This window comes from Pelodiscus sinensis, chromosome 24 (genome assembly GCF_052426305.1).
Source record: "Pelodiscus sinensis isolate ZL-2025 chromosome 24, ASM5242630v1, whole genome shotgun sequence".
NCBI lineage: Eukaryota > Metazoa > Chordata > Testudines > Trionychidae > Pelodiscus > Pelodiscus sinensis.
Window position 1 is genome coordinate 9,619,245 of NC_143075.1, and position 21,080 is coordinate 9,640,324.

A 21,080-nucleotide genomic window follows, 5' to 3' on the forward strand; every position below is an offset into this window, starting at 1 on the left:
TTTTGAAGTATTTTGTTGTATGGAAATCTTATTAGATGAAAATAAGGTGTAGTTTGAAAAAGTAACCTGTGCCTTACCCTCCTTCCATTCAAAACCCTACAGCTGTAATGAGTATAAACTGTACTGTATTTTATGTGGTACAGTATAGATTCTGGGATGGAACTTTCCTGGTTCTGTCCATATGTGTGCACTCCATAATTTGGGAAACCTGTTTTCTAATCCTTAGGGAAAAACACATCTTGTTGCAGCTCCTAACACTCTTGTTTTGAAACCTAGGTTGTATTTGCAACCCCAGGTATGCTTCATGCCGGACAATCCCTCCAGATCTTCAGGAAATGGGCAGGGAATGAAAAGAACATGGTAATAAATTCACTGATCTTAAATGATGCCTCGTGTGGGGCTCTAGCTCAGTAGTTTTAGACATAAGCTTTCACTATGTGATAAGAATGGCAGGAAAGTCTTTTGCATGTAGCTTGCCTTTATTTACTGTAACAGTTATCTGAATGTGCCACCAGTTAGTAATAACCACTAGCTAGGTGACTTTCTTAATTAAAGCATGATTCAGAATTGCTTTTCTAAATGGCATGTTGCGTTTGGTCCAACTCTGAGCCATGTAATTAGTGAATATTTAGCCATTGACTTCATTGGAGCCAGAATTTGTCCCTGTTGTACAAAGATTCAGGACAGATGCAGCTTGATGTCAAAATCAAGGTTTAATTATTATGAATGAACATGGTGTACAGTATTCAATTTTGAGGGCATGTCTATAGTACAGACTTTGTCAATCTATGTTAGATACCATATTGTGCTTCAATTAAGGGGAAAACATAGTATTAGCTCTTACATGCTGCCTGTGATCTATGCACGTGGACACATCAGTCTATATATTTCAGTGGGATCCGATCTGTTAGAGGCTTTAATTTTGAAGGAATCCCATGAACCTGAATGAATGATAACTAGGTTTTTATAGTTGGGGGAGAGGGATTCTCTGAGGAATTAATAGGGGTATAGGTTTTGTGCCTGTTAAAATGTCATATTCTAGAAAATAGGCTTGGAAAAGATGAGTCATGCAAGACTTTGTCTTATGGAAATCTTATTTTCAGCTGTGCTTATCTGTTCAACATTTTTCTATTTAGAAACTCCCCTATAAGTAATAACCCTTATGTAGTAATATGCTGATTTTTAACAAAAGCCACCTTTTAATTTAATCTTAATGCGTGTGTCATACTCTGATCTTTATCATGCTAGATGTTGAGGGCTAATTCTACAGAACAGATTCAGTAGGTTCTAAACAAAGAGTTGTTGTGTGCATGTTGGGCAACCTGCCATCAATATTATACACATGGATGTGTGGCTAGTTCTATCCCAAGAAAACAACTTACTGTTGCTCGGTCAGCATACAAATGCTACATATTTATCTGGATACCTTCTAGGTCATTATGCCAGGTTACTGTGTGCAAGGAACTGTGGGCCATAAGATCCTGAGTGGACAGCGGAAGTTAGAAATGGAAGGAAGACAAATAGTAAGTTAACTTTGAAAGGGCACCACTGGCTTTCAAGAGGACTTGCACATTGGCCTGCCCTCTGTCTGCAAAAATCACCCTCCTATGTTGCTACACCAAGTGACAGTTTAGCCAAAGCGGTTGAATTGGCTCTTTTGGTTGTGCTGACATTGCTTTGTATTCTGCTGCCATCCTTCCATGTGTGGACCCACAGCTGCAGTTGGTGGGAGTTTGGCTACATGGGCAATAGTTACACCATTGTCCCATCTGTTACCCCCACTGGAATCCTGGTAGATGTGCCCAGAGACTTTGATGCGTGAATTCTTATCTGGGGAAAAGCAAATCAGTTGCCTGGAGCCATCGAGGCAGCTGCCTCAGATTCCTGCTGAAAGGGACATTGTAGCTGGTAATTAAAATGCTTACAAGGTGTTTTACTGCGGGCAAAGCTGGCAAGGAGTGTATCCAGAATTATAAAGTCTGATCCTGCAAGGTGCTAACTACTTTCCTGGTAGTGGGGCTGACGGCTGACTGCTGTCAGTTGCTTTTGAAGTCAAGGATCTGGCTGCCTTCCCCTTTATTCGGCTCTGGTGAGGCCACATCTGGAGTATTGTCCAATTCTGGGCCCCCCACTATAGAAAAGATGTGGATACCTTGGAGAGGGTCCAGTGGACAGCAACCAAAATGATTAGGGAGCTGGAGCATATGACCTGTGAGGAGAGGCTGAGGGATTTGGGTTTTAGTCTGCAGAAGAGAAGAGTGAGGGGGGATTTGATAGCAGCCTTCAACTTCTTGAAGGGAGGTTCCAAAGAGGCTGGAGAAAAGCTATTCACTGTAGTGAGAGATGGCAGAACAAGGAGCAATAATCTCAAGTTACAGTGGGAGAGGTCTAGGTTGAATATTAGGAACAACTATTTCACTAGGAGGGTGGTGAAGCACTGAAATGGGTTTCCTAGGGAGGTGGTGGGATCGCCATCCCTAGAGGTTTTCAAGTCTCGGCTTGACAAAGCCCTGCCTGGGCTGATGTAGTTGCATTGGTCCTGCCTTGGGCAGGGGGCTGAACTTGATGACCTCCTGAGATCTCTTCCAGCTCTGATTCTATGAATTGTCCCACTTTCTGATGCCAGGTGTCTGTTTTACGCCAGTTACATTTGGACCCTAAGAGGTCTGGTTTGGGTATTGTATGGCTTGTAAGCTGTGAACAAGCAAAGTGTTGATAGGGGGGGTGGTATTTGTCTCCCCTTGCTCCCTGCAGCTGGAAGTGAAGATGCAGGTAGAATACATGTCCTTCAGTGCCCATGCTGATGCCAAGGGAATAATGCAGCTGATTCGCCAGGCTGAGCCACGCAGTGTTCTTCTAGTCCACGGGGAAGCAAAGAAGATGGAGTTCCTGAAGCAGAAAATTGAACAGGAATTCCGTATGTAAGGTGTTGGGGGTGTGTGTGTGTGGAGTGAGAAGGTTAATTATTTGTTATAGCTCAGGTACTTTGGCCAGGACACACAAATTGGTTGAATAACATGTTTTGATTGGCTCAGGCACTGAAAGGTTCCTGTGCAATTGGAAGCAAATGGGTAGGATGACTATCCAGGTTGTATGCTTTACAGCAAGCCCCTGCTACAGTTTTAATGATCTTTGGGGACCAATCAGTTGCAATGCAGTCTAAGCAGTGGAGACTTTTTTATTATGTGTGTGCTTGTGTAAGTAGAGATTTATTTCTCGGAAATGTGCCTCTTGGACTACTAAAACTAGCAGAGACTGTTGGGGGAAAAGTTCTTTCATGTTTATAATACTTAAGTTACAGTGAACAAGAGTAGAGGAAAAATAAAACATCTTTTTTGAAAGCAACTGATGCTAAGGCAAGGCAGAGACTGATCAGCAAAGAGACCTTTGTGTGTCACTCTCTGAAAGCTTATTTATTGGGTGCCTTTTCCAAGCAGTTTCTGGTGACTATTTCATTAACTTGTTCTTATCGTGGATGTAAGTTCTGGTGCAGCCTGTGATCTTTTCAGTTCTCACAAATTCTCCAAGACGCAGGTGGAAACCCATGCTGCTGCATGAGATGGTGTTGGTGATTCAATAAGCAGCATTGTTCCCTTTGTGAGAACCTGTGCTGACTTCCATGGGAGAAGTAAAAAGAAAACAGTAAGGCCTTGGCCATTTGTGTCTAATATTCCCATGGATTTAGTACATGATTAGGGGTGTTAACTTTGATGTCCTGGCAAGATTCCCTTTAGAATAACTATCGACTATTTGAATTACACCAAGTTTCAATTGGCTATAATATTCTTAGTCCCTGTCCCAAATTGTTAAAAACCTGCCATGTTCCACTCAAGCCATGAGTGCAGTGATAGTGCCGGTTTAAAAAGTCCTTTGGGATTAGAAGCTCTATATGGATATTTCTCCCAGTATGATTTGCTTTTCATACAGATGTGAACTGTTACATGCCTGCAAATGGAGAAACCACTACATTGTTCACCAGCCCCAATATACCAGTGGACATATCCCTTGGATTATTGAAGAGAGAGACTGCGATAGGTAATAAACCAGTTAACAGTGACTTTCCACTTTCAGGCACTGCAGTTACATTACGCCTTAGGTTCTTAGTGCTGAAGGTAGAATTATGAATGGATAGGCAAGAAGGGGACGTTGTGGGCACATTTATGTGATTTCCTCCCCCCCTCCCCCCCACCATAATGGAGCTTCATCACTGTTCATTGTTTGAGACAGGCTTTCCCTAGGATGAAGTGGCTTCCAATTTATCCACCGTTCATAGCATATTCACTGTTTCTTAAGACCCATACTATAAAGTCAGACACAGAATGAGGCTGCCGTGCTATTCATCACTCACGCACCCTGCAGAAAGATTACATGTCAACTTACTTAATGGATAAAAACATGCTTCAGTGGACAGTTCTGCCCCTTTAGAATTACAAAATAACCTGGCTTTAAACCCACTCACCCCCAGGGTCTGTCTATAGCAAGGGAGCAGTGTCTGCTGCAAGTTTGAGAAAAGAAAGTAAGTGGTGCTGAGTGATTTGTCTCTAGCCGGTTTAAGTACACTGCTTTTAAAGGGTCGCTGCCCAGGTCATAAGACTATAGACTTGCATTTCAGTGGAAGGGCTGTGCAGACCCTCTTCTCACCAAGGTGGTGCAGTCTGTTAATCCCAAAGTGTTGGACTATGTTTTGAAAGGTGCTGGATAAGCACAAGCCCATTAATGACTTTGCCCTTTTCTGTTGGTCTCCCTCTAGGTCTCGTGCCAGACTCCAAGAAGCCAAAGCTCATGCATGGCACGTTAATCATGAAGGATAACGTAAGTGGAAAAGGAGAATTATTCTCAGGGCTTGACAAATAATGTAATCTACTCGCCTATGGCGAGTAGATTACAACCTGGAAGAGCTGGCGCAGAGTGATCTACGCATGCGCAGAGCACAGAACCGCGTGAAACTGCGCAGCTGGCGAGCAGGGCTCGCCGCCGCTTGGCGAGCCCTGATTATTCTAATTTTTGTCTTGTGGACAAGAGATTCAAGTGTTGCCCAGCTGATTAGCCAAACACCCAGACTACTGTGTGTGTTTCTGTGGGTGGTGCACATCCGCACATGCATCTGAGCCCGTCACAAAATTTATTCTGTACACGGGTGAAAAAAAATTGGAGCATTGGTCCAGAGTTGTGAAAATTGTGCTAGTCCCTCAGCCAGTAGGGACCAGACTGACCCACAGGCATGGCACCATTACTCTGGAAGAGAACAGTGGAGATCCAACTAACCAATCCACAGAGACACTTCCATAGCAAAAAGCAGAACTTTTTTGGAAGTGCTGTCTTGCTCTCGACTCCTGCTGCCGCATTGTGGATGTATCTACCTAATGGTCTAAGTCAAGAGACCTTACCCATAGCCTGGTGGTTAGAGTCTAATAACTCTTGTCATACAGGTGAATTGTGCCAACTTTTCTCCATAGAGCAGCTGTGCTTTAAGGCAGTTTTGGGAATGTATAACAGGTAGATGTGTATCTATAGCTGGACATAAACATTATGTAACTCAGCGGTTCCCAACCTTTGCCAGATGGGGACCCATTTTGACAATTTAGGAAGACTTAGTGACCCAAGGCAATTCAAAAACAGAGGGAGGGCAGAGCCACCTGGGGAGACACTTGGCGACCCTTTTGAAATGTCATGGTGACCCATATTTGGGTCCCGACCCATAGGTTGGGAAACCCTGATGTAACTAGATCTGTATCTACAGTGTGCTAGGAACATTCAAAAAGGGGTGGTCCATGCTTTGAGGAAATCTGTCTGTGCCCTGTGGCTCTCTGTAAAGCACTATCTAAAAATGTAAAAAGGAGTCTAGAGCCATGCGAACGGCAGCCTGTGATTAATGGATTTCTCCCTTTCCTTGGCAGAGCTTCCGCTTGGTCTCTCCTGAGCAGGCACTGAAGGAACTGGGCCTTGGGGAGCATCAGCTGCGTTTTACCTGCCGAGTCCATATTCAGGATCCTCGCAAGGAGCACGAGATGGTGCTTCGGGTCTATAATCACCTCAAAGGGTAAGCATGCCACAGGTGTTCACAGCTGTTCCTCCAAGGGTGCCCTTGTACCAAGCCAGCTGTGTAACTGGGGATAGTATTAGTGACTAAAAGTTACAGAGGATTCCTCTCCCCTCGACTGCTGACTCAGCCCCCAGAAGTGGTGTATGCGGAAAAGTAGGAACCAGAATTTTACTTCATAGCATTATAGAACTGGTAGAGACCTCAGGAGGTCATCAAGTCCAGCCCCCTGCCCAAGGCAGGACCAATCCCAACTAAATCAACCCAGCCAGGGCTTTGTCAAGCTGAGACTTTAAAACCTCTAGGGATGGACATTCCACCACCTCCCTAGGTAACACATCCCAGTACTTCATCAGCCTCCTAGTGAAACAGTTTTTCCTAATATTCAACCTAGACCTCCCCCACTGTAACTTTAGACCATTGCTCCTTGTTCTGCCATCTCTCACTACTGTGAACAGCCTTCAGGATCTTGCCTGTCCTGTTCAGATGGACCAGAACTCAAGCCTATAGGACCATGTGGCTTTCTGATGATTGGTATAAAAAGGCATAAACAGGCTTTGAATAAATCTTGTTCTGCCCTCCTTGGCTGGTGGGTATTGGCTCAGAGCAGTGTTCCCTGTAAACTATATGGTCAGGCAGCCACACAGGAGAGATTAAAATGCTTCCCAGCTGATTAGCAGAGCACCCACAGCTGGCAGCATATGTTTCTCTTAGTGGTGCACAAAAACATATGCCTTAGTGCACATAATGAAATTTATTCCACACATGGATGGAAAAAATTAGAAGGCACATTGGCTTCACACTCGCCTGGGTATAGCAAAATCATTTTGGACGAAAAGGGAGGATGGGTTGTGAGGTGCAGAACAGGACAGATCAAGAATGCCCAATGTTCCTTGCATCTTCCTAGAATCCTGAAAGATTATTCTGTTCAGCATCTCCCTGATGGATCTATCATGGTGGAGTCCATTCTGATCCAAGCCACAGCACAGTCAGAGGACCAAGGAACCAAAGTTTTGCTGGTGTCATGGACCTACCAGGTAGGAGTAGACTTCACGGCACAAGGCGACATTCACAAAGTGACGTGGCTTAGCTAGGCTCTAACAGGCCTGTGCTGTGGGTTGAATTGTAAGGATATGAAAAGGGTTACTACATCTCAAAGAGCTTTGTTTGAACAGTCCGGCAGGCACCACATAGGCTATAGCTGCACTGCAGCTGAGAAGTGGGCACTGATACCCATTGATTTTAGGGCGGTGCCCGATTTTGTTTATTTTTGGCTACTTCTCATATCCTGACTATCTGCAGTATGATGTAAGTGGCAGAGTGCTGGTGACACAGGGAAGGCTTGGGGGGGAGGGTTGTATGAAATATTTGAACTGTGACTAATATGAACAACATCTCACTTACTGGCTAGCAAAAAGCTCGCCCAAGCAGAGTCACTTGTGTTGAATTTAATGAATAGAGTTCTCCTCTAATGCCTAGGTTTTGTTGGTTTCAAAAGAATTTTCTTTAGAAGGCAAATGTCTTCCTGAGAGCAAAGCAGAAATCAGTAGTCCTTTCTTGTCTCCTTAAGAAAAGATACATCTGTTGTCTGGGGGAAGAAGGGACAGATTTTGCTACTGCTAAATCTGCAGTTTTTGGAAGAAGGCCCATTTATCAAACAATCAGATATGGGTTCAAGCCAGGCAATTCTGAAACATGCTTAATGTTTGGGTCTGGGTTTTTGGTTTAGGCCTGTTGATGGGCATTGCCACCTGACTGATTTTTGTGTATAGGATGAAGAACTGGGCAGCTATCTTACATCACTGTTGAAAAAGGGACTGCCACCAACTACAACTTGAGTGAAGCAGCAATGGGGAAAATGGAACGTCAGAAGCCTTCCTTCCACTTTTCTCTGTTTTTTACATTATCTAGAGCATGTAAATACTTAAGTTTCTTTTTAATAAATGTCTGTTGTAAAATATCCCGCAGGAGAGACTATTACACTAGTCAGACAAAATTTTGCTTGAGCAATTCTGCCAGCCTCCACTAGAATTACAAATATCAATTACTGCACAAGCTGTTTGCATCAAGTTACGTGGAGCGGCTTTGGCCACTGCTCCTTGCAGACCATGGTAAGAGATTTTCAAAGTCCTTCCATTCACTTTATTTTAATTAAAAAAAAAAAAATCATACCTCAGCCCTTCACAAGAAAATGCTCTGAACAACATTTTAATTCACTTAGCTGCCTTGGAAGCTGGTGAAAAAAAGGATTCAACTGTCTTGTTGCTTCTTCACTGAACACAGGATCAGAATTTCAAAGCAGACTTGAGAGATTAAATTGTGCATTATTTTTAAGCAGTTACTTAGTTCTTATCCACTACCACCTACTTGTGCACTTCTTTGAACACCAGTTGAAAACCCTGAACCCCAAGCTGTGGCGCTGATCAAGAGGAAGAAAGTCCCCCACAGATTGTGAAAATTAGTTACTGTGCTTTCTCTGTTCAGCAAATAATGAACCCCATACTTCTCTGAGGTGCTCAGTTATTCCTGTTTTACAGATGGACAGTCAGTGATGTACCAAAATCTTGCAGAGCAGCTGGGATTAGCACACAGTCCTCTGAGTCCCAATTTTTGACCAAACTGCCTTGATAGCGGTTAAAATAAAGAATACCTCAGAAATCTGAGAAAAGGATGCTAAAGAGGAAATGAGTCAGCTGAGTATTCAGTAAAGGCAAAGGCTCTGAAAATTCATATTTGATTTATTAACGATAATGGCCAATTACATATTTCATACTGTACACAAGGAGTGGAATTGTTCTCATTCTACAAGGTTATTTTAAATAGCAGAAAGCCAGCTACCCAGTTTACTTTGGAAATCAGCCTACAATGGCACCACTTTCCAAATACAGGATTTCTTTTGTACTGCTTAGTAATACTGCTGTGGGAGTATTGCCGGATACTCTTGACACTCTTCGGTGTTGGAAAACTGAAGTCCTATCTATTCACAACACCGGCACCTCTGCTAATGTGCCTTGGAACTGGTAGGAGAAAGGGAATTGTCTTTCTTGCCATTTAACACACTTTTGGGGGGGATGCAGGGGTTGTAACAGACTCTGGTTGTGTAGGAAGCAGACTGATGCTACCTATAAATTCAATTCACAGTCCCTGTCCTAAAAGTATGTGTGTATAGCATCTAACACAGCAGGACTCTGACCTCAGGCTGTTTCCTGACTACTCTTCAAAGTTCAGATGGATTTGAACCAGTAACCTATGGATAAATAACTTTTTGACCTTACTTTAGAAAAGGCAGCTCACTCCACTGCTGTGGTGTTGGTCTCACTGCTGCCTTGTTTTTGTAAGGAGGGGAAGGGCCATTTAATTGTCTGTCACAGATGGTATAAACTTTGGTTCTGGTCCTCCGCTTGAGGCCAAGACGCCACGGCTTGTTGGAAGATGTGTAGTAGTAGAGGATGGGGTTTAGGCAGCAGTTGAAACTGACCAGGGCCAAGGTGACCCGCCGCATTTTGTAAATTAAAAGGGCAAACACGTGACTCTGGATGAGCTGGACTCTCACCAGGAAGTGGAATAGGTGAGTGAGATGATAAGGGAGGAAGCACAAGGTGCAGATGAGCAGGATCATGTAGATGGTCCTCAAGGCCTTCCTCTTATGAATGCTGCGTTTGGTGTGGGCAATCCGCTTGGCCACGAGAGGGTAACTGATGAGGATGATGACGAATGGGATGGCAAAGCCAAACACCAAGGCACAGATGTTGTAGGGCATCATGCGATGGGTCCAGCTGGCCACCGAGAAGTTCTCAAAGCAAGCCGTCGTGTTCTCTGGGCCCATGTTGTGGAGGGGGCCGCCAAGGATCAGCGGGACCATGATGCTGGCAGCAGCAACCCACAGGACAGTGACCACTATCAAGTAGTGTGTGGCTCTGATCCTGATGTAGGTGAAGGGGTGCAGCACTGCGATGTAACGATCCATGCAAATGCATGTGAAGAAGGCAATGCTGAGGTAGATGTTGATATAGTACAAGGTCCCGGTGATCCTACACGCCATGTCGCCAAAGATCCAATTGTTCTTGTTCAGATGATAATGGATTTTAAAGGGCAACATACAAACAAACAAGGTATCAACCACGGCCAGGTTGATGAGGTATAGGTAGGAATGCGAGGTGTGCTGGACTTGGCGGGTCAGAAGGTAGAGAGCTAAGATGTTTTCGAGCAGGCCCAATACAAAGACGATGCTGTAAATGATGGTGAAGAGATGGTACTGGAAGTCTGCTTCCAAACTGGCATCCCCCGTTGTTGTATTGCTGTGTTCCCTGGCTACGGAACAGCAATTGGTTGCCATGCTTTTGGCTGCAGAAGGAGTAGTTCTGAGGGAATAGCTTTGGGAAGAGGCGGCTAATGCAGTGTTTTACCTTAAAGTCCAAAGCTCCAGGAGCTCTCTGTTCTGGTGTTAGAACCCAAGTTGTTACATCACTGTGTGGTTAAAAAGGCAGCTAATGTTCTCACACAGTAAACCTAATTAGAGAAAAATAAGCATTAGTGTGGTGGGGAAAGAGCTCTCTGCAAAGTTACAACCAAAAATATCCTCTAAATTAAGTGGAGATAAGCAGCCCCAAGCCCCAGCTCATCATATATATATAGTAGCCCAGTGTCTGAGAGTCTGTAACGCGGAAATGCTGGCTCCCGTGCTGCATGAGGAGCATAGGGCCCAAACGGCCGCTTGCTCCCCTGCGGTAGCCCGGCTGAGCGGCGCAGAAGTCAGCTGAGCGCCACGGCAGGAGGCGAAGGGGGGTAGGGAGGTGACATACATGGACGGAGGCAGGGCCTGGACAAGCATGCATCCCTGATGGAGACAGAGGAGAGCGGAGAGAGAGTGAGAAGCAGGAGGGGGAGAAGAGAGAGAGGCAGAAGGCGGAGGAGAGCTGAGAGAGAGAGAGAGAGACACACAGAGTGAGAGACCGGAGGCTCAGGAGAGAAGACCAAAGTGGAGGAGAGACCTGAGAAATCACATCTTATGATGGGCTAATTAGCTAGTTTACATTAATGAGCAACTGGAAGGGACATGTGACAGGAATGAGGATAGAATACGTAAACAATTAAGGAGCAAATCAGGGCTCCGTTTGCAAACCTCTACAAGGTAATAAAGTGATAGGTAACTGTGTGCATTTGTAAAGAACAAATCACGCCAAACTAACCTGATAGCTTTCTTTGCTAACAAGCCTTATGGATAAGGGGTAGAGGTAGATGAGGTATGTCTAGATGTTAGTAAAGCATTTTATACACTCTCACATGACCTTCTGATAAACAAACTAGGGGAAATACAATGTAGAGCGGGCTAAGGGGTGAATAACTGGTTGGATAACTGTTCCCAGAGAATAGTTATAAAGGCTACGTCTACACTGGCACCCTTTTCCAGAAATGCTTAAAACGGAACAGTTTTCCATTATAAGTATTTCTGGAAAAAGCATGTCTACAGTGGCAGGATGCTTTTCCGGAAAAACACTTTTTCCGGAAAAGTGTCCGTGCCAATGTAGACGCGTTTTTCTGCAAAAAAGCCCCGATTGTCATTTTCGCGATCGGGGCTTTTTTGCGGAAAAGAAATCTGTGCTGTCTACACTGGCCGTTTTCCGGAAAAGGACTTTTGCCCGAATGGGAGCAGCGTAGCTTTTCTGGAAAAACACTGATGATTTTACAGTAGATCGTCAGTGCTTTTCCGGAAATTCAAGGGGCCAGTGTAGACCGCTGGCAAGTTATTCCGGAAAAGCGCCTGATTTTCCAGAATAAGTGGCCAGTGTAGACACAGCCAAAGGGTTCAGATTCATGCTGGCAGGACATGAGTGGTGGTGTACATTATTCAGTCTGGAACTGGTTCTGTTCAAATCTTCATTAATTATTTAGACAATGGCATAGAGTATATGCTTATGAAGTTTGCAGCTGATACTAGGAGGGGAGGGGACTGCAAGCGCTTTGGTGGATAGGGTTAGAATTCAAATTGATCTAGACAAATTGGTGAAAGAGTAGGCAGTAAATAGGATGAAATAAATGCAAAGTACACTACTTACGATGGAACATTCTGTTGCACACATACAAAGTGACTGCCCGGGAAGGAGTATTGTGGAAAGGGATCTAGGAATCAGTGGACCACAAGCTAATGAGTCAACAGCATGACACTTGCCAAAAAAAAAAAGGCAAATTTTCTGGGATGTATTAGCAGGAGTGGTGTAAGCAAGATACAAGAAGTAATTCTTCTCCTCTAGTCTGTGCTGATTACTCCAGTTGAGAATTATTGGCCTGTTCTAAGTGCCATATTTCACAAAAGATGTGGAGAAGTTGATAGAGGGTCCAGAGAAGAACAACAAGAATGACTGAAGAGCTAGAAGACATGACCTATGCAGGAAGATTGAAATAATTGGGTTTGTTTAATCTGGAAAAGAGAAAACTGAGAGGGAACATGATAGCAGTTTTCAAGCATCTAAAAGGCTGTTACAAGGAGGAGAGAAAAAAAATATTCTCAAGTCTGAGGAAAGGACAAGAAGCAATGGGCTTAAATTGCAGCAAGAGAGGTTTAGGTTAGACAACAGGAAAAACTTTGTCAGGGTGATTAAATACTGGAATAAATTGCCTAGGGAGGTTGTGGCAATCTCAATCATTGGAGAGTTGTAAGAGCAGGTTAGCCAAACACCTGCCAGGGATGATCTAAACAGTGCTTGGTCCTGCCGTGAGGGCAGGGGACTGGACTTGATGACCTCTCAAGGTCCCTTCCAGTCCTATAATTCTATGTAAAGGGGATACACCAATGTAACTTATAATGTGCTGAAGCGCTAAATAGTGGACTGTCCTTGACAGAGCTGTGCTGTATGTTTATGTAGCACAGGCAGATTCCTTGCAGTGAGCAGTGGTCTGTGGCCCCACCTGATTAGAACTTCAATTATTCCAGTGTTCTGACCATTTGGGTGCCGTTTGCTACCACTCTTGGATTGTTTCACTAGACAACTGACTCTGTGTAACCTCCTTTACAGTGATTTTAAATGGCAGGCAGGGGAATGTCTTCTAGTTAAAATACATGCCCTGAACAAAATCTAAATACATGCCCTGAACCAAATCTAAGAACTGAGGGCTAGTGCTAGGCTATTTCCCATTAACGCGCTGCATGATTTCAGCTCAGCATGGTCAGAAGTGCCCCCTAATTGTAGATGCCCAGCTTAGGACAGTTTTAAGTGGTGCTGACACCTCTTCCCCCACAGACCTGAATGAGACTGCAGGTGCTCAGTAGCAGTGAAAGTCAAGTCCCTGTTCTCTGCACTGAGGCATCCAAATTTAGGAAAGTCACTAAGAATTTGAGTGCAGGATTGGGCCTAGCAGATCTGGGTTCCATTCTGGGCCGATCATTTCACCTCTCTGGGTCTATTACCTTTCTACCCTTTGCTTTTGCCTGCAACTTCTTCAGAGGAGGGGCTTATTCTCATTCAGCAGCTGCACAGAGCCAAACACAAGCAGGCCTGGATGTCAGCAGGCGCTGCTAGCTGCTACCGTAGTACAAATAACCTCCCAAAACAATGGGGGTACGTCCTCCCAAATGGAGTGAGGTTTAATGCATTGTTTGCAAAGTGCTTTGAGATCTTGTGCTGGCAGGCCCTAGGAGAGTGTAGAATGTCACTATTCTTTATACGTTAAAGGGGCATGCTCGGTCTGTCACACGTCTCATCACTTCTTGTTGCAAGAAGCACAGAAGATTGTTACAATAGATTAGAGAGTGGAAAAATAGTTTCACTTTGTTGTGTCAGACTTGCTGTTCCTGTAGTGCCTGCTGCTTGCCCTGGTGAAGTGGGTTTTTTTTCCCCTCCCACTGACAGAGGCAAAAAAGAGAAAACAGCAAGTCCAGATGGTGGCAAAACTCTCAACAATTAAGTGGCTGGGATCCTGTGCAAAAGAATTTCACCAGAGCAGGAGCTAAACATGCATCAACAGCTTTGTGACGCTGTCCCTAACACAAAAGAGGGTGACCAAGAACAAATAGCGGTGGGTCTAAAATGAGGTTTCTGGTTAATGCACACAAACAAGGTGGTTTCATTACATCAGTGTGATGTGGGAGTGGAGCAGATACAAGCAAATGAAATGAGCAGTGAGGTTTTGAAGAGGCTGCTGAATATGCTGAAAGGAAATAGGAGGAAAGGAAATAGTAATTTTCCTGCCCACTAATAGAAAAGAGGGGCAGAGCAAGTTGGGTCTGTCAGTAAGAAGCGGAGGTTCACCCCGCTGGAAAGTGCAGAGTGGTTTTCCATAAGTGGCATTTTTACTTAAGTGATAACCTCAAGCCACTCGAGTTAAAGGAAAAACTCAAACTCTCAGTGCTCAAGCGGGCTTGGTGTAAGAATTTAGCCAAGGCACAAAGTCTATCTGCCCAACGTTGCCATGATAAAACCAGAGACTGATATTCTTATTTGCTGAGAGTAGTTTTGCACAGTAGTGCTAAAGACACCATCTATATGGGTACTGGAGACTAGGTCTGCCCTACTGAGGCTAAGTCTACACTGCAGAGTTCTTGTGCAAAAACCCATGGAGTACACACTACAAGTGTGTTTTTGTGTAAGAAAGTACAGAAGATTGTCAGAAGACAGGGCTTTTGGCCAAGAGTTATTCCTCTATGAGGAATAAGCCTTTTTGTGCAAAAGCTCTTGCCCGAAAAGGCATGTGTGGATGGATCGAAAAAAGCACAGGTTCTCTGATGGCCATTCTATGAATGGCCATCAGAGCTTTCTTGCGCAAGAGCGTCCATGGCATTGTGGATTCTCTCTTGTGCAAAAGCACATGGCAGTGTGGACACGCTTTTGTGCAAGAACTTTTTGCGGAAGAGCTCTTCAGCAAAAAGTTCCTGTGCAAGAAGCCTGCAGTGTAGATGCAGCCTGAAAGGGGAGCAAGCAGTAAAGTGTATGCTAGAAGGGGCCTCGAAAAATCATGACATTCAGCCCTTGGTGCTCACATAGGGTTCGATGTTTCATTCCCTTAAAGTGAACCTGCTTTGGATTAATTTTGGCAAAAGGATCAGAGCGGGAAGAAATAACTGAGGACATTCCACCAGAGGCTCTGCACAAGCAATTCAGCATCCTAATACACACAGGAAGGAAATAAATCCAGGTATTTGCACTATGCATGAGAGTGTAAAGATAGCAGCAAAATGACTGACCCTATGTCACTCAGCTAGGAGAACCCCCCTCCCAGTTAGCCAGGTACAAACAACTTCTCGCTGTTGTAACCAAACTAAGTTGTTTACTCCCGGCTCACCTATTAACTCAAGACCTCCAGTCTTTTAGTAAATCAGATTGCAGAACCAGCTCTACGTTTCCTTACAAACCCAATTCTTTCTGCCCCATGTATCAGTGCCCATTTTACTTCTTGCCTTTTCACTCAGCTAATGAAAATCACCACTGTGCATTTTACTTGTCAAGCTCTCCACGGGGCAAAGCTTCTGGTTCACAAACCCAGGGGTAAAGCGAAAACGGGTCTGCTGGAGTAAAAAAGTTTCCATTGTTGTTAATGGAAAAATTGCCATTACTTGCAGGACCGTTTGTTTTCACAACATTTGAATTTTGGGTCAAATGTGATTTGATAGCATCCCTGGCAGTGCAAGTATTCCCAATGTCAGGGTGCAGCATCCTGTGTAGAATACATTCACTTAGAAGGAATTAGCATCAAGACAAGAGATTTAAAGGAAAAAAAAGCTGGTAGGTCATTATCAAACATTTACCATGGGAGTTACTAAACTAATTCAGCCTAATACTTTGGAGAGGGACTTTCCAGCTTTTATTAAAGCATTACTTTCCTTTAAAAAGAAATCCAGACACTAATCCCAGGGTTGCACTGGTTAAATGTTTTTACTTTTGGAGTGGTCGTACAAGGCACTAGTTTCAGAATGTGGCACTGTCCAACTACTACCAGATCCTCTAGCTAGTTAAGTTGGGTGGTTCGGATGTTGGACATAACATTTTAGTTTTGCCATATGTTGAGAAACAAGATGGCAGAAGTGGGTTGGAATGGGGGGATTACAGCTATTTTACCCCCAAAAAAGCTGTAATTTTAGAGCCTGCACTTGTGGCTGAATTAATGGAGAGCCCAACAGCACTAGCGGCCAGTCGCCCACATTCTGTGCCAGGTGGCGGCATCTAATAAATCAAGGGAAATAAAAGAAAAACTCACCCACCAGCTCAAGCCATCGTAGCACCCTCAAAAATGCGACCAACACACTGGATCCTCTGAAGACTCTAAACAAAGCAGCAGCGTGATGCTGAATTCTCCTCTCTGAAGGGTAGCACCAAAACAAGTTGTCTTGCAAAGTATACAGCAAAACCCTCCCACTTTGCTCTGCAGAGAGAAACCACAGGAAGCGAAGCGATAGATTGAAAGTTCCAGTTTATACCTGAAACTGGCCGGCGGGTGAGCAGAACAGTTCACCTCATGCCCAGCGTATGTCATGTAAACCTACAATAACATATGTTTCAATTTTACTAGCGAGTGAAAGTCTAGCTTTCTGTGCACTAACGAGTGAAAGGCAAGTCTTTGCACTAGCGCGTGAAAGGTAGTTCTGTGCACTAGCGAGTGACAGGCAAGTCTTTGCACTAGCAAGTAAAAGGTAGTCGTTCTGTACACTTGCAAGCGAAAGGCACAGTCCCATCTTCATTCACAGCTGCAACAGGCATCTGCGCTACTAGGCAACCCCCAGGTCTCCCCTTAGCAGTGAACACCCATAGCTACCGAACCATGGAGCAATGCTTGACTTCAGCCTGAGCCTAAATCAGACTCATTTCACTTGCGGTTTGTAATCTGTATTTCAATTAATGCTTTTCCCACTAAGGTGAAATGGCAAAGATGTGGCAAGATTTAGGCCACTGGTAAATGCCTTTCTAGGGAAACAGGTGCCTAAATTCGACCCACAGTGTCAGCATGCCTGTGTGCTTGTCTCTATGTGGAGATCAGATACCCAGGTGAGTCCTGTCACTTGTGCAAAATAACATCATAGCTGGGCGCTTAACTGTTCTTCAATATCTTCAGTCTCCACGGTAACAACATGGGGCACCCTAATGCAGGAGTAGATGCATGAAACAGTCATATGACATCAGTGGGCACCATCCCCACTGAGATACCACGGTGAACCAGCCCAGCTGTGTGGAAGGGAGTGGGTGGCATTTTCCAGGTTGCCAGTAGCAGTTTGTGTTAAGCATGCAGTGCCCAACTCCCCCTTGTGCAACTGGATTAGAAAGAGCGTAGGATCCAACCTGTGTGCATGAAGGGAGCGTCTGCAGCAGCAACTTCTTACCGCTTCCTCAGTGGGTGGGAGGAGTGAGTCCACTGAGAACCTTGCCACCAGAGTACCAGTAAGGGGATGAAATACTTTATTTCACCATCCCAAACGCTCATCCTCAGCTGTGCACATTGCACACATCTCGCAGCTGAGTATTAAATAGGATTTTTAATTTAGGCCACTGTGTAGCCAATCCAACACCCCGGCCCCCAACCCATCACAAAAAGCACCTTCTTACCTTAGACTGAACACCAGCTCTGCTGTCAAGAAGGCAGCTTGTCTCAGAGCCTTAGGCTGCATCTAGACTGGCATGATTTTGCGCAAATACTTCTAATGGAAAAGTGCAAAATCATGCCAGTCTAGACGCAGCCTTAGAATTTAATTTCACTTCCTGCTATTACAAGCTGCCGCCACCACTGCCACTGCAAAGCAACCAAAAGACCACCAAATATTACAGCCTTCAGGAACCTCGGCTATTTGTGCCATGGGCCAAGTCTAGGTGGGTCAAAGAGGCGCCTCGGCCCAAAGTTGCCACAATGGCTGGGAAATAATTACCCAGATAACCTTGCCAAGTCACCCAAACTCAAAGGCAGGTGGGGGTAAACCATGGACAATCTGACCCTCTTTCCGGCCACTTGCATGGATCTACCTTAATAATTGCAACATGGGTGCACGGAGGGGGAGGGGGGGGGCTAATTAATAACAGTGCACACTAAGGTGCCCGATGTCAATAAGCCAGATGTTTTTAAGAGGGCCCAGACAAGTACTAGTGTTTAACTGGGCGATACGGTTGCTTGCCTTTTAGCAAGCCACAAGGCACATAGGTTTGTCACAGATCAGGCCGAGCAGTGAGATACCACCCAACGTTAAAAGAGGTAAAGCAAAAGGCAGGCGCGCGAGGCTGTTAGACACGCGCAACTTCTGTTTCAGTCACGCTGCAGAAGGCTTTTGCCACAAAGAGGAGCTGTTGCGTAACAAGCCCAGCAAACCAGGTTAGCCTCAAGCACAGATTTTTAGCGCCCATGTGACATCAATGCACAGCACTACTGGAAAAAAAATCAGGTGCCAGGTACTCTAAGAGTACCTGGGCCTTTGCTAACAGCGTTGCACACTGGTGTTTTGGTGCCATCCATGAGGCAGTATGCAATATGATGCTGAGCATATCAGACCTACTCCTAAATGGGCAAAACTTGAGGCTTAAGTGTCACAAAAATGAGCTGAGTTCATTTTTTAAAAAAGCTACCTTGCTGAATGGGCGGTTTATGCGCTGATAAGTGCATCACCCATCTGCCGCACCAGCACAAGTGATCCAAGAGCAAACTGGAGTCTGATTTGCCTACTGAGTTGCATCAACGAACGAGGCTTCTATGACCATTTTGTCAGCTGGGCAGTTGGCAGAGGGACAGGGGGAGCCCACAGCGGTTGGCAGCGGGGCAGGTCCACGGTTAGCCTTGGGTGACTGGGGATCCCATTGTCAGCCCCACGCATGAATAACCATTACACAGTTACAGCAAACGGTCTGGCTAGCAAATATATTAGCCAGCATAAAGGACTACTTGCGTATGTGTCTCTTTATTCTGGCCGGGGCTTTTTTTTCCGTAAACAACTACGTCTTTGCTGGCTTTTCCAAACGAACACAAAGGTCCATTACTGCTTTGCCGCGATGTTTTGCCACCGCTTATCCACACCTCAGCGGCAAGTCGTTGACAACTGTCCCATAAGTCAAGCGCAGCCTTAATGGTACGTACAGAAATGACTCTCTCTCGTGCTAAACTGCAAAACAACAGAGCTTACACAGAAGAGGGGAGATAAGAGATTTGCCTACTGTGGTCTGATCCCATTTTGGGTCTAGGTCTTGGGGAAGAGACGCCCCCCCCTCCACACCCACAGTTCCCTTCCCGGCATGTTAGTGGAGGCGAGGGGAAGCCAGTATGCAGGTGTGGCGCCTGTGCATTGCCCCAAGTAGCACAGAATCGACAAACCAGCCAGTTGTCTGTTGCCTAGTTACCGCTCCTGCCACCTGGGCAGCCCGTGGCCAAATGATGTGGAGATGCCTCCAGCCACAATGAATGAGGTTGACTGAGCCCCAGCCATACAGAGAGTTCTGGAAATTTCCACTGCAGACCCCTCCCCTCCCAAGTTCTTTCAGCCACGGCTGCACGTCTCACAGAGCCGCTATTTTGCTGCGTTATCTTCCGTCTCCACATCTGTGAGGAAAAAGAGGGAAAAACATTGATGTGGAAAGAAAGAAAACCTCAGGCCCACCTGAAAGCACTTAAGTTTCTATGTTTCTTCATTTCCTGCCTGGGCTCCGTCCCCATAAACACGGGCAGATGGCTTGGGGGGGGGAGGCGCTGCAGCCAGAACTTCTTGGGAGATGTGCCATTCGACCGGGCCAAAAACGACAAGCCGCAGCACTTTCAAGGCCTGCCCAAGAGCTCTGCTGTGTCTCCATGCTGGCTGCATTGCGCTTTTGTTTCCCTGCTTTTTTTGTTCCCTAAATCTTGCTCTTGTACCGCCAAGAAAAATCAAAGGAGGCCCTCGTCTCGTGTGGTGGGGGAGGAAACGTAACGCCAGTTTACCAGAGGCCAGGGGAGCCTGGACAGGTTTAGCAAGGCCTGGCTGAAATGGAGCGAGCCCAGGAAGGCCCAGTGGCGCTAGCTGAGAGGGAAGGTCGGTGTTTGTTAAGGCCCCTAAGTTCGAGCTGAGTGAATCCCTGGCGAAAGCGGAGAGGAAGCATCTACAGCAAGTTGAAGCGAGGGCCAGTGGCTCATGGGGAGCCCATTCCAGGGACACGGGAGCCCTACCAAGAACCAGAAGAAAGTGCGCCCTCCACTGCAAGAAGGGAATTTATTTTCATTTATTTCAGGGGTGGGGAATTTAAGGCCTGGGGGGAGGCCTACATTCGGCCCCCGGTTTGCCTGGATCTGGCCCCCAAGGCTCAGGGCTCTCCACCCTGAACATTGGGGAGTCTGAGGGCTGGAGCACACAAAATCTACTAGCCTGCCCCACTCCCCCAGGCTCTGGCGTGTGAGGGAACATGGGGAGAGTCTTTCTCCTCCTCAGTCGGGAGCCAGGACCGTGAAGGGGGGTTTTTCCTCACTTGTGTGCAACCCCCCCCCGCACGCCCCACCTGATTTTTCTGTGGATCAGCGGCCTCTGCCCCCAAACAGGTTCCCCACCCCTCTATTTACTGCCGCTGCCCTGTGCCTAGGGACAGCTCTGGAGGCCGAAGGCCTCTTGCTACCCAGGAAGCTCACCAGTTACAAAAGCTTCCCCATACTCCCACGCCCCATCATCATTTGTGCCCTCAACGGTGACCTGGCCAGGTCGGGCCCAGTGCTGTGCAGCTGTCAGGACCCTTGAGTTCTAATCCAGGCGTCTGCCATGGCTCCTATGGGACCATGGGCAAATTTGGGTTTGCTGCGCCATGCCTCAGTTTCCCCAGCGACAAAGCCTGGACAATAACACACACCTTTGTAAAGGGCTGTGAGAGCTATCGAGGAAGTAACTCCACTAGGTACTGTGTTACTGTAGCTGTCAGAGCGGTGGCTCAAAATCCTTCTCTCTTAGAGCTTAGCACTGAGCTTGTCAGAAGCAAGTACAGGTTGAACCTCTCTAGTCCGGCACTCTCTGGTCTGGCAACATCTGTAATCCAGCAGGATTTTAGTTAGCCAGATGTTCACGTATCATGCGTGTCGCCACATTTCCTATGGTCTCATAAAGTTTGTTTATAGCTGCCAGTCCTGG

The 21,080-nt window shown here is 45.8% G+C and overlaps 3 protein-coding genes across 8 annotated transcripts in view; 1 reads left to right on the forward strand and 2 right to left on the reverse strand.

Moving 5' to 3' along the window:
• The window catches only part of INTS11 (integrator complex subunit 11), a 22,429-nt gene extending 14,429 nt beyond the window's left edge, over positions 1-8,000 (forward strand). Inside the window, exons 11-18 of the mRNA XM_075906646.2 lie at positions 277-360; positions 1,434-1,523; positions 2,755-2,917; positions 3,928-4,035; positions 4,751-4,812; positions 5,898-6,040; positions 6,948-7,077; positions 7,813-8,000. Coding sequence (XP_075762761.1) covers positions 277-360; positions 1,434-1,523; positions 2,755-2,917; positions 3,928-4,035; positions 4,751-4,812; positions 5,898-6,040; positions 6,948-7,077; positions 7,813-7,878 — 846 coding nt within the window. The 3' untranslated portion in view covers positions 7,879-8,000. The remainder of the gene's footprint in view (positions 1-276; positions 361-1,433; positions 1,524-2,754; positions 2,918-3,927; positions 4,036-4,750; positions 4,813-5,897; positions 6,041-6,947; positions 7,078-7,812) is intronic.
• Positions 695-18,696, reverse strand: LOC102447429 (lysophosphatidic acid receptor 6-like). The gene is made up of 2 exons (XM_006127121.5): positions 16,233-18,696; positions 695-10,549 (listed from the first exon to the last, which is right to left on the reverse strand). Exon 2 carries the CDS (start codon positions 10,374-10,376, stop codon positions 9,312-9,314), a length of 1,065 nt encoding a protein of 354 aa, XP_006127183.2. The 5' UTR covers positions 10,377-10,549; positions 16,233-18,696; the 3' UTR covers positions 695-9,311.
• A 152-nt stretch (positions 18,697-18,848) lies between these two features.
• The window catches only part of PUSL1 (pseudouridine synthase like 1), an 85,289-nt gene continuing 83,057 nt past the window's right edge, over positions 18,849-21,080 (reverse strand). For all 6 annotated transcript variants that reach the window (XM_075906655.2, XM_075906653.2, XM_075906654.2 and 3 more), the window contains exon 8: positions 18,849-19,537. In XM_075906655.2, the coding sequence (XP_075762770.1) occupies positions 19,506-19,537 (32 nt within the window). In that variant the 3' untranslated portion in view covers positions 18,849-19,505. The remainder of the gene's footprint in view (positions 19,538-21,080) is intronic.

Bases quoted from the DNA above. Each gene is read 5' to 3' on its own strand.
- LOC102447429 (XM_006127121.5), bottom strand. From the start codon at position 10,376: ATGGCAACCAATTGCTGTTCCGTAGCCAGGGAACACAGCAATACAACA.